Genomic DNA, 12384 nt, shown 5'->3' with positions numbered 1-12384 from the left:
CAGAGAGCCTAAAAGGTCGTGGAGTGTATGCATATATGAGAAGCACCAGCAGCAGAATGACACACAAGTCTAGCGACGATATTTCAAACATGCAAGCTCGTGAGAAGCAGAAAACCAATTAAGGAAGACATTATTTAACACCCACGTCCTCTCTTAATCTCGCCCACGCTGGGGAGCTGGTGGTTTTTGAATAGCAAAGATGTGGAATAAACCAAATTAGGAGAGCTGCGAAAAGTACCTTGGTCTTTCTAGACGCCACAAGAGCCTTCTCTCCTCCCTGTCCAAATACGAACCCTGCCGAGTGAGGCCTGAAAGGCGGCCCCGGGGAAGCGGTCTGGGCCTAGGAGAATTCCATCTGTGAAGACTCCAGGCTCAGAGAGCCACTCACCTGTCTCCATAGCGACAGCGGCGACCATAACAAACGTAGACCATAACAAACAAACGTAGACACCAACTCGCCACCAGCAGGACAAAGCAAAAGCCCACAGCGGGGAGGGAAGTTCCGGAAACCACGACTCCCTCTTCCGGTCTCGGGGCATTGTGGGATATGGGGCGGGGAGGCTCCGCCCATCCCCGGCCAGCTCCACCCCCGCTGGCTCCAGAATGGCAGAGGGTGGGAATGGGGCCTTGGGAGCGACCGAGGGGCAGGAGCCCAGTGTTTTAGCCATCGAAGGACCATAGAGCTTCCATGTCACCATGTTGTGGCGCTCCCGCCTGTGGCAGTACAGTAGTTTTCCTCTGTTTTGCCTGCGGTGGCCATTGGTATGTGGGGTGCCCAGAGGCCTCCCTGACCCCCTCACGCCTGGCAGAATGGCCTCAGCTCGAGGAGACAAGCAGGCTTCGCCCCGGGTGGGGACCGCCTGCTACACAGAGACATCCACGGTCCTCGTGGAGACCTGGTCCCACCGCGTGGAGACGTCATCCCAGCGGGTGGAGACCTCCCAGCGCTGCAGTGAGGAGCCCTCCCTCTCACCGTCAGGAAAGCGGCTCCCTAGCGTCCTCGAGGCGTCCTCCCTGCACGTGGAAGCCTCCTTGCAGCACATGGAAACGGCCTCCCACCACGTCAGGGCCTCGTCCCTGCAGATGAAGACTTCTCTGCACCGCGCGGAGAGCCCGGCCCCACGGGCCAGGCCGGCTGCTCCCCACCGAGGGAAAAAATGGCCTGATGAGATGCTGCTTCCCAAGGGCCACCAAGGAGCCAGGGCCCTCAGCCAGGACAGAAAGGCCTCCAGCTGCCAGGTGGACCAATGTTTTTTGGTTTCATGGAAACAGCCCATAAATCAATGTAAGAGACAGCCAAGCCGCCGTTCCAATAAACATCCAAGGTTTGACCGTCGTCCTGCAGCATCTTGGACCAGCCTACTTTTGACCCAGCGAATTATTTTCACTTGAAGCCAGCACAAAAGGTTTTCAGGCCCAGGATGTTGTATAAATCGGGTTGATGGACAAAGAGGCTGTTTGAGCCTTTGAGCCAGGCGAGTTTGGGATCCAAAGCCCTCAGATGACCTTCACCCCTTAGGAACAGAGACCAAACTGAAATCATGACCTGTGGAATGATTCCATGCTTGCTAAAAGCTTGAGAGGCAACAGACTCATAAATTAGTAATTGGGCTTTGTTTACGTTTCAAAGTAAATGGTTTTCTTTATGTTAAGTCTTTGTACCTGGCACACCTATCCATACACTTTTTTAAGGTAGGTTAGATGTACTTAAAAACTACAGCAAACCCACCAGTAAGCAAAAATAATCTTAGAAGAGAAAGTGAAAGGAGGTCATTGAAACCTGACCTGAGGTTTGAAGAAGATGGACAAGAGTCATATTTATTGAGAACCTGCTCTGTGCCAGGCACTACAGATGCTCCTCCACTTTCGATGGGGTTACCTCCCAATAAACCCATTGTAAGCTGAAAATATGGTAATTTGAAAATGCGCTTACTATCTACAAACTACTAAATATCGTAGCTTAGCCTAGCCTACCTTAAACACGTTTAGGACACACTAGCCTAAAGTTGAGCAAAATCATCTAACAGAAAGCTTATTTTATAATAAAATGTTGAATATCTCATGTAATTTATTGCTTACTATACTAAAAGTGAAAAACAATGGTTGTATGAGTACTTAAAGTAGTATTTTTACTGAATGTCACTTTTGTACCATTGGGAACTGTCTGTATTCTGGGAACTTGGACTATAGCAGTAAAAAAGGCAAAGACCCAACTCTAGTGGAGCTTACACTCTGGTGAAAAGGTAAACAAGCAATGATGAAAGGAGACAATTTTCTACTGTGATTAGCACTATAAAGGAAATATATGGGTAATGTGATCGAGATTACTTACTCATTAGGTGACATTTAATCTGAGACATGTGTGAACGAACAGTGATCTGGAAAGGGGACATTCTAGGCAGAAGGAACAGCAAATACAAAAGGTGGATGGAACAAGTTTTGAATGTTCAAGGAACAGAAAGAAGGCCAGTGTGGCTGGAGTGAGATAGGGGCAATTATATACACATGGAAGCAGAATGGAAGACAGGAGATTAAAGCAAGCAGGGGACAGTCCACAGAAGGTCTTCTAAGCCACAGTAAGGAGTTTGAGATTTATTCTAAGGTCAACAGGAAAACATTGGAGGGTCTCCAACAGGGGAATGACATGATGGCATTTACATTTTAAAAATATCCTTCTGGCTTCTGTGTGTAGAACGTGGGACAGTGGTTCTCAACGAAGTGTGATTTTGTCCCCCAGATGATATATGGCAATTTCTAGAGACATTATCGTTTGGTGGAAAAGTTGGGGGGTGGTGCACAGAAGGTGCTACTAGCACCTGGTGGGTAGAGGCCAGGGATGCCACCTCACATCCTACAGTGCACAGATCAACACCCCCACCCTCTGCCAACAACGAAGAATCACTGGTCCCAAAATGTCAACAGTGTCGAGGCTGACAAACACTGACAGTTCTAGCAGTTTGAAAAGCTAGAGCATGGTCCACTGGGGCAGCACCTACTTCTGCACATCAGGATTGCAGCGAGACCTAAGAAACAGTCATGGAAGAGGGTTACCTCTAAAGTTAAGGAGAAGTCATCAAAGAAAACAGCAACACAAACGGAGAATTCCTACCACTCGTGGGCCACTTTGCAGGAATTTTAACAGTGATCACTAACGTAGGCTGTAGTAACTGTGGCTTCCCCTATTTTAATAATGCGTTGTAACAATTGTTAACAGTGATTAAGTTTCGCAAAAGCTACGTGCTGAATCTGTTAAGAAAAACTTAGGATGCAAGCTGAAAAAGATACTGCAGAGGGCCTAAAAGATCACAGAACGTACGCATATATAAGAAGCACAAGTAGCAGAATGAAACACAAGTCTGGCGACAATATTTCAAACGTATGCAAGCTCATGTGAGAAGCAGAAAGCCAATCAAGGACGCGCTTTAAGACATAAGGAGGACACGCATTAAGACACAACTCCTCTCCCTTAGTGTCGCCCACGCCGGGGAGCTGGTGGGGTCGTGTTTGAATAGCAAAGATGTGCAAACAAACCAAATTAGGAAAACTGCAGAGTACCTTAGCCTTTCTAGACGCTACAAGAGCCTTCTCTCCTCCCTGTCCACATACCCTGCAGAGGGTGAGGCCTGGAAGGAGGCCCCAGGGAAGGTGAGAAGCGGTCTCGGCCGAGGAGGGTTCTATCTGCAACGACTCCAGGCTCAGAGAGCTACTCACCTGTCTCCATAGCGACGGCAGTGGCCATAGCAAATAGACACTGAATCAACACCAGCCCAACAGAGCAAAAGCCCGGAGGAGCTTAAGAAGTTCCGGAAACCACGGCTCCCTCCTCCCGTCCCGGGGCATGTGGGATATGGCGGCGGTGGCTCCGCCCATTCCTGGCCTCGCGGGTTCAGCCCAGGCTGGCTCTCTCATAATGGCAAGGGTTCGGTGCCCGGCTGTGGGAGCGCCCGAGGGGCGGGAGCCCAGGGAGGCAGAGAGTTTTACCCTCAAATGGAGTGAGTCCTGGCTGGGCGCGGTGGCTCACGCCTGTAATCCCAGCACTTTGGGAGCCCGAGGCGGGTAGATCATGAGGTCAGGAGAGCAACTTGGCCAAGATAGTGAAACCCCATCTCTACTAAAATACAAAAGTTAGCCAGGCGTGGTGGTGCGCGCCTGTAATCCCAGCTACTCGGGAGGCTAAGGCAGGAGAATTGCTTGAACCCGGGAGGTGGATGTTGCAGTGAGCCGAGATCGCGCCACTGCACTCCAGCCTGGGCGAAGAAGTGAGATTCCGTCCCAAAAAAAAAAAAAAAAAGGATGGTGGGGGGGAATGAGTCCCAGAGTCTGGCACAAGGAAGACAAGTGTGCAAAGTTGGTGGAATGAATTCAGTAGCCTACATATACCTTCCTCAAGCGCCACGGCAGACTGGGTCTCCTTGCCTACTTCACCCTCTCCTGCAATCCGACTTGTGAGGCGTGTGTGCGTGTGTGGGTGTGTGTGTGCGTGCGCACGCGCTTCCCTTTAGATGGAGGTTGGCTTCCCAGCCATCCAGACTTGCCCCAAAGTCCGTGGTACACGCTCGCATAACTCCTTCCCCCACCTCGCCTGCCTGCTGTACCAGGCTTTGATTCCTTCTTCCTGCGTGTTTTGGACAGAAAACACGCAGGTGGCACACAGTAAGCGCTTAATAAATGTCCCGGCTACGCGATCTCCTTGGAAGTGAGGGGATGCTCCTGTGCGCCCCTCGTTGCACAGAGCTCCCTTGTCTGAAAACTCAGCGGTCACTGGAGGGGTCGTCGGCCCTCTCAATTTCTCTATTTTAAAAAGCCGTTTCAAGCGCCAGCGCTGTTGAATCTCCGACCTTTCGGGCTTTATCGCCTGGGGTGGGGTGGGTGGTGACAGGGAACGGATGGAAAGCCAAGACAGGAGAACACTCCCGATTTGCCGACCCACATCCCATCGTATATCATATCAACCTGGAGTTCCACCGGGTCCTGTTACTTTTTTTTCTTCCACCAACCCCAAATTTCCATCACTGGTATAGCTCTACCCAAGTTCCCCAAATCCGGATGTCTATCCCAGGGAACTTCAAAGAAACTTGCCCGAATGAGGTCCGCCCCTCTTCCGACCTCCCAGAACTCTCCTCCTGCCTCCCCTGGTGTCACCCGCGCCTCCTCCCTTGCTTCACCTCCCTCACCTCACCTCCCTCTAAACAAGAATTCGGCGCAGTCCGTTCTAGACCCTGAGCATCTCCCGCGTCCTTGCTCAATATCCGCCCCGCCCCCGACCGCCCACGTCCCCTTAAACCTGCTGAGCCCTGCTCCCCACACCCCCATGCTCTTGCTCCGAGCTTCAGAGAAAGAAAATGCGCACAGAGCAGGTGGCCCCGCAACTCCACGGTGATGAAACGGAGGACGGAAGGTGGAAAGGCGCACTCCTTCCTCCCTTCTTCCCTCCCTAGGGTGGGCAGCTGGTGACACACAGTAAACGCTCAATAAATGTTCCCGCTGCTCGATCTCCTTGGAAATTCAGGGATGCTTCTGAGCGCCAGCTTTGGCGCCTGGAAACTGCGGTCGCTGGAGCAGTCGTCGATCCTCCTGCCTTCTCGATTTTAAAAGTCGTTTCACACCTCCAGCGGCCTCGCCACCTCTGCTGCAGACCTGCCAAGCCCTTCTGAAGCCAGAAGGACTTCTCCCTAATTCACTCCCGCTGCTTAACGCGTTTGAATGGCTCCCCCTTGTCCTGGGGACCAAATCCAAAGCCCTTGGGGCCACCTTCAAGAGCCTCCCGACCTGCTGACCCTGTCTGTCACGTTCTGTCCCTGCCTGTCACGCCTTTCCCCTGTCTACCCTCTCACTATTCCTGGCTGAGCCATCCCCACCTCCAGGTCTCCGGGAAGGCTGTCCCCAGGCCGGTGGGGCCCCTGAAGGGCCTCGGGGGAGGGGGTCGCACAGCGGGAATTGCCACCAGCAAGTCCCGGCTTCACAGCGCGCTTGTCCAGGGCACCGCTCCGGGTTCCCAGCGCCCAGCCCAGGGCTTAGAACAGTGAATGACCACAGGGAAGAGAAAGTGAAGGAAGGAGCAACCTTTCTACCTGCTGCCCTCTTCCCCTCAGAACCGAGTCCCCGCTCCCCCGCTCTCTTCGCACCGCTTTTTCAGAGGCTCCGAGGAAGGGCGTGGGCGCTGGAGGGCTTAGCCGAGTGCCCCTTGGCCAAGCCCCACCGGGTCCGAGCCTCTGCTGCCGCCCGCCCACAGGAGACCAAAGTCCAGGTGAAAGTACCGGAGTACCTGGGGCCGCTGCTGTTCGTGAAACTGTGCAAAAGACACCTCCTCCAGGACGACGCCTGGTTCTGCAGCTGGATCGAAGTCAGGTTCCCTTGTTATCGCTGGGTGGAGGGCGACGAAGTCCTGAGCCCTGGTGAGAGCGGGGCTGGGGATGGCAGGAGGCCTCTGGGGTGCGAGAGAAGCTGGAGGGATGCGGGTGTGGAGGAGAGGGTGCGGGATGGGGGGCGCTGGAACCTGAAACGCAGGGGTCTTCGGGAGTGTCGAAGGGGCAGTGGATGCAGCTGGCACAGAGTGGCTGGAGGCTGGGGAAGGGTCGTGGTGCTGAAGGGGCAGGGGCCACACAGAAGGCAGGGGTGATGAGGCTTTCTTGGCAGGAAGGAGAAGAGACTCGCAGAAAAAGTCATTGGCCAAGCCCTCCCCTCTCCTTCTAGGCCACACTGTGGTCGGCGACCCCCAAGGCCTGTTCAGGAAACACCAGGAAGAGGAGCTGGAAGAGAGAAGGAAGCCGAACCGGTGAGCCCTCCTCCCCTGACCCCAGGGAGCTCCTGATGCCTCTAGCACCCCTGCCTGATTTCACTCCTGCCCCACAGGTGGGGAAGCTGGAAGGATGGGCTGATTCTTAATGTGGCTGGAGCCAAATTGTGTGACCTCCCTGTGGATGAGCGATTTCTGGAAGACAAGAGAGTTGACTTTGAGGCTTCTCTGGCCAAGGGCTGAGAGCAAGGGGTGGCTGGGTGAGAGGGAGGTGGAAGGCAAGGGACTTATGGGCTGCACTGCACGGGCCCAAGACAGGTGCCTGTGGTTGTAATGCTGGAGTCTCAGAATGATGCTCAAACCCTTTGCCCCATCCTTCCCTGAAGGCTGGCCAACCTTGCTATCAAAGACTCTTTAAATGTTCTGACTTGCTGGAAGGATCTGGATGACTTCGACCGGATTTTCTGGTGTGGCCAGAGCAAGCTGGCGGGTCAGCCCCCCACCCCGATACGTGTCCCAGGACCCTTACCCCCAGATCCCACCCAATCCAGGGGAATTGGAAGAACCAGGTTGGGGAGACCAGAGACTTGGGTCCTCTGGTGGGCTGGAGTCAAGAAGTCATGTGTGATGAGGTTGAAAGGACCAAGAGCTCAGATCCCACAACTTGCTCAACAGCCGCCTTCCCCAGGGTGTGTGCGGCACTTCTGGAAGGAAAATGCCTTATTTGGGTACCAATTTCTTAATGAGGCCAACCCCATGGTGCTGAGGTGCTCTAGTCACCTTTCTGCCTGCCTGGTGTTCCCTCCAGGCATGGAGGAACTGCAGGCCCAGCTGGAGAAGGAGCTGGAGGTAAGGCCATCAGAGCCCTGAGGAGGCTCAGCAGTGAAGTGAGGCAGGCTGGCATCAATGATGCCGCTGCGGGACCCACTGTGGGTCTGGCTTGCTGCCAGCCGGCAAGGAGGGATTCTGCAGGAGAGGCCCTGAGGGGTCCTGGGGAAGCTCAGCTGCACAGCCTCCTTTCCACACAGAAGTAGCATTCTGCAGAGGGACGGTGTGCAAGGTGGAATGGTTGATAGTAACAGGGTCAATCAAAGTAAGGTGACTGGGCCTTGCTGCGAGGGATTAAGGGAGTGTGCAGAGTGTGCAGGGTCAGAGTGCTGTGGCTGTTAATCAGGAGGCAACATGGAACAACAGAGAGGAAATTCATGGGATTACAGGGCAGTTAGGCTTGGACGTAAACGCTGGTTCTGCTATTTGTAAGCCGTGTGACCTCAGCTTACCTCTCTGATTATCTGTTTTTACTTCTGTAAAATTGAGGCTCATTCAACTATGTATAAAAATTATAAGGCTGGGCACAGTGGCTCATAACCTGTAATTCCAGTACTTTGGGAGGCCGAGGCAGGAGGATTGCCTGAGCCCAGGAGTTGGAGGCCAGCCTAGGCAACATGGTGAAATTCTCTCTACAAAAATACAAAAATTAGCGCCTGTCATTTCTGATGTAGTGGCATGCACCTGTAAGTCCTGGCTACTTGAGAGGCCAAGGTGGAAGGATCACCTGGGCCCAAGGAAGCTAAGACTGCAGCGAGCCATGGTGATCCTGCCACTGCACTCCAGCCTGGGCAGCAGAGTAAGACCCTGGCTCAAAAAAACTGATACGCAGCAACAAGCCCATAATCCACCACCTGGTACAAAGTAGGTGATGGAGACGAGCCCGCTCCCCTCTCTCTCTTCCGCCTTGGAGGAATCAGAGTAGGAAGAAGACGTCTTATGCTGATAGCAGCCCTTGGCCTCTTCCCCACCCAGGGAGGCACACTGTTTGAAGCTGACTTCTCCCTGCTGGATGGGATCAAGGCCAACATCATTCTTTGTAGCCAGCAGCAACTAGCTGCCCCTCTGGTCATGCTGAAGCTGAAGCCTGATGAGAAACTCTTGCCCATGGTCATCCAGGTGAGAGGACTCAGGATTTCTGCTCCCAGCCTCCGGCCTTCTCAGCTCAGCCCCATATTGAAATGCACTGAGCACCATCTGCAAAAGCGCTGGGGTGTAAGGCGTCGGGAAGACCTGAAAGGAGGAATGTGCCAAGTCTCTGAACTGAAGCCTTGCAGTGTAGCTGAAGACACAGACTGGACCAGTCTGCAGAAGCTCCAGGACTGAGGAAGTCCCTGAGGACAGAGACAGCCCAGGAGGGATGGGGGGGTGGGGGTCACCAGCCTTGGAGGAGGGCCAGGTCTCAGACAAGCAGGAGGGAGAGGAGGGACCCATCTTCAGGGGCAAGACAAACTGGGTAGAAGCTGAGGTAGAGGAGTCAGGACAGTTGGACTGGGGGTCAGACTAAACCAGGCTAAGGAGAATGAGGTGGGGAGCTGGAGAAGGCCATGCTGAAATGTGCTGCGGGCACACGGTGTGGGCAGTCGTATTTAGGATGAGTTAGAGAGGGGAGATGCTAGAAACGGGGATTAGGGTGACACACTCCAGTACTGGCCCCAGGAAGAGGGGAGCTCACATGTGGGTAGTGACCATCGGGATGGAGAGGACAGATGGATGCGAGTGCAGAGGGAGGTCAAGGAGAGAGCAAAGGGAAGCCAGGCCAGCTGCCTGCGGAAATAGCACAAACGAAGAGGACAGGGTGCTCAGGTAGGCTTTTGTCTGGCCAATATTGAGGTAAAGGGAAGACACTGAAATTGTCCAGCAAGCAGCTGAGAACTAGAGATTTAGTCCTTTGTGTAGAGGTGGGACTGAAAGATGAGATTTCGAAATCAGAGTGTGGGATGAAGGAAGCAGGCAGTTTGAAACTTGTCCACACTGCGGGGACTGAAAGGGGAAGTGGAGGCTGGAGGAGGCCCTAGAGGGGCAGTTTCTGCAGAATGCTGGAGGCAGAGGAGCTTGTAGGGTGCCAATGCAGGGGAGGAAAGGGCAGGGAGGAAATGGTAGCTACAGGGAGCGGCAGCAGTGAGATGGGGAAAGCAAAACACCTTTGGAGGACAAGGGCAAGGTTAAACACTCAAGGGAGGGGATCAGATTGCAGAGCGCCTGGCACTCATGCCTTCTCTCCCCACGTCTTGCCCCTGCTCCAGCTCCAGCTGCCCAGCACAGGATCCCTGCCACCTCCGCTTTGCTCGTCCATAGATCCTCCAATGGTCTCGCTTCTGGCCAAATGCTGAGTGCATAGCTCTGACTTCCAGCTCCATGAGCTGTGTCTCATCTTCTGGGGACACTTGATGGCTTAGGGCATTGCTGTGGCCATGCTGAGGTGCCTTCCATTGATAAATCCTATCTTCAAGGTAACACCTTATTCGCTTTTCTCCCATATTCAGCTGAATACTTGATGGGGACCTTTGTTTCTCTAGAGTTATCTTTCTGTACCGTGCTCTCAATTTCTGCATGCTGCCCTGTGAATTCTGGCTGTATTGGCCTCCCAGTACTGCCAGGTCTTTCTGTCTCCTTAAATCAGGAAGATGGTAGGACTCTGCTGGGGTTCCTTCTTCCTACTCTGCAGCTGGGAAGCTTTCTCCAGGCAGTAAGCTGGGGCAATTGTGGGGCCCACTTTTGTCTGTTTCTTATTTCAGGAAAAAGGGTAAATCCAGTTCCTTGTCCTTCACTCAAGCTGAAAGTCTCTTTCTCATTATTTTATATACATTTTGTTGAAGATTAACTTCATAATTTAGTTTTTAGACAACAGAATATCAGACAGGACTGTGACTACATTTATGGAGTGGTGACTTTTGGGACCTCGTGTATCTCTTTTCTCAAGGAGAGACTAATAGTATCTTTATTTCTATGAAGAATCATTGCATTGTGTGAGATAGAAAAGAACGTTTTTTCTTTTTGGTATGGAAGTTTAAATATAATACTGGTTAACCAATAGAATTGACTGTGGCAGTTGGACTTTGTGCCTTGGCTCTGACCCGCTACCTTCTATACTCAGCTTCATGCCAAGGCTAGGTCTCTGCAAACCAGATTTCTGCCTTGCCACCTGGCTCCATGTTGAGCTCATACCAGCAACTACTTCACCCTGGTAGCGGCAGTTCCTTCTCTTAGTGGCAGCTGAATCCAGGTTGCAACTTTCTAATGTTTGAAGAACCAATTTTATCGCATCCTGGTTCAGAATACCGGTACCAGCCAACTGGCGCCCCTGATCAAAGTCTGAGTTGCAGCTCTCCAGGGTCCTTCCTCCAAGTTTCTAAAGTTTTAGTAATTTTAAGTTGTTCTTTCCTGTCTACGAGTGGGGTAGAGCATCTTTTCAGATGCGTATTGCCACTGTGAGTTTTGTTTTCTGAGACTTCTCTGTTCATATCTTTGCTTGTTTTTCTTCTTTCATGTCTTTTTCTTACCTGAGTCCTTTAAATAGTCTGAATACAAAGTCTCACTTATTTGCATTGCAAACCTGTTCTCAAAGTTTTTGGCTTGCTCCCATCTTTGAATTTTTTTTTTTTTAAGTTTCAAAAGACAGTTTCTCAGCTTTATCTATGTGCTTTTATCTTACTGGATACAGGAAAAGAAGTTCTAGTCAAAGGTTATTAGATTTATTAAACAACAGTTAAATTTCCTTGGGTTCCTTTCCTTCGGGGTTGACATTAGCTGAGTGCATAGGTAACTGGTTTCTAAGAAGTCATAATCTCATTAAAATTCATCAAGAAATTGCTCAAGCATTTAATCAGACATACAACTGATTTCCAAGAAGAGTTTTGTGGCTTATGTTTCCCAAACATGCTTGCCCTAGCCAGTGTGTGGGACACTCTTTTCTTTTACAGCATATATGTTTTATGAAAACTTGTATATCAGTACATATGTACTATATCTTGAAGCAAACTTCATTTTTGACTCTGTGTCACTGTCCATGAGGTTTGAACAACACTGCTGTTCTTAAGAGCTGAGATCTAATCAAGGCCTCAGGAATTCCTGGGGTCCCTGAACCTGTCCTTGCCTGTAGTAAACCTCTTTATCTTTGCGGGCACCTAGGGGAGGTTCTCCTGGATGTCTGCACAGACATCCTGCATAGCTGTTACACTCAGAAGTCTATCCATCCCAGGTCTGCTTTTTACCTCATAAGATTTCATTTGCAAAAGGATCCCAATGCTGAAACAAAATCTTTGAACATCAGCAAGCTAATCTAATCCCATTGTTTTCCTATCAGGAAACTGAGGCTCACAGTGAAAACACCTTGGCCAGTTACATGGCATTTGGCCCACCTGCAGTGGCACTGCCCCCACCAGTCTACTAGAGTAGCAAAGATTTCACCATGGAAACTCATGTACTTAGTGTTAATGGCCTGTCCACATTTCCCTTTGAAAAGACCAGGAGAAGCCGGGCATGGTGGCATGCACCTGTAATCCCAGCTACTCCAGAGGCTGAGATGGGAACTTCTTGAACCAGGGAGGTTACAGTGAACTGATATCGCACCACTGCACTCCAGCCTGGGCGACAGAGCAAGACTCCATCTCAAACAAAATAAAACAAAACAAAGCAAACAAACAAAACGAAAACAAGAAAAGAAGAGCTAGGCATGGTGGTGGGTACCTGTAATCCCAGCTACTCGGGAGGCTGAGGTAGAGAATTGCTTGAATCTGGGAGGCAGAGGTCACAGTAAGCAGGGATCATATCAGTGCACTCCAGCCTGGGTGACAGAGCAAGACTCCATCTCTCAAAAA

At 51.5% G+C, this 12384-nt stretch overlaps 2 protein-coding genes and 1 pseudogene across 3 annotated transcripts in view; 2 read left to right on the top strand and 1 right to left on the bottom strand.

Annotated features, from left to right (window-relative positions):
* LOC108306627 overlaps positions 1 to 737 on the bottom strand; it is a 6606-nt pseudogene extending 5869 nt beyond the window's left edge. Inside the window, exon 1 of the transcript XR_005200840.1 lies at positions 388 to 737. The product of XR_005200840.1 is annotated as a mediator of RNA polymerase II transcription subunit 31-like (transcript). The remainder of the gene's footprint in view (positions 1 to 387) is intronic.
* LOC108306624 (uncharacterized protein C17orf100-like) lies at positions 717 to 2319 on the top strand. The gene has a single exon (XM_017531744.2). It carries the CDS (start codon positions 811 to 813, stop codon positions 1390 to 1392), a length of 582 nt encoding a protein of 193 aa, XP_017387233.2. The 5' UTR covers positions 717 to 810; the 3' UTR covers positions 1393 to 2319.
* A 1528-nt stretch (positions 2320 to 3847) lies between these two features.
* The window catches only part of LOC108306442 (polyunsaturated fatty acid lipoxygenase ALOX12-like), a 271605-nt gene continuing 263068 nt past the window's right edge, over positions 3848 to 12384 (top strand). Inside the window, exons 1-6 of the mRNA XM_037739695.1 lie at positions 3848 to 3992; positions 5865 to 6395; positions 6607 to 6775; positions 6853 to 6974; positions 7122 to 7226; positions 7425 to 7450. Of these exons, the coding sequence (XP_037595623.1) occupies positions 3848 to 3992; positions 5865 to 6395; positions 6607 to 6775; positions 6853 to 6974; positions 7122 to 7226; positions 7425 to 7450 (1098 nt within the window). The remainder of the gene's footprint in view (positions 3993 to 5864; positions 6396 to 6606; positions 6776 to 6852; positions 6975 to 7121; positions 7227 to 7424; positions 7451 to 12384) is intronic.

Source organism: Cebus imitator, unplaced genomic scaffold (genome assembly GCF_001604975.1).
Source record: "Cebus imitator isolate Cc_AM_T3 unplaced genomic scaffold, Cebus_imitator-1.0 Scaffold72, whole genome shotgun sequence".
Lineage (NCBI taxonomy): Eukaryota > Metazoa > Chordata > Mammalia > Primates > Cebidae > Cebus > Cebus imitator.
Note: the sequence above shows the minus strand (reverse complement) of the source record. Positions and strands in the feature narration are given on the sequence as shown.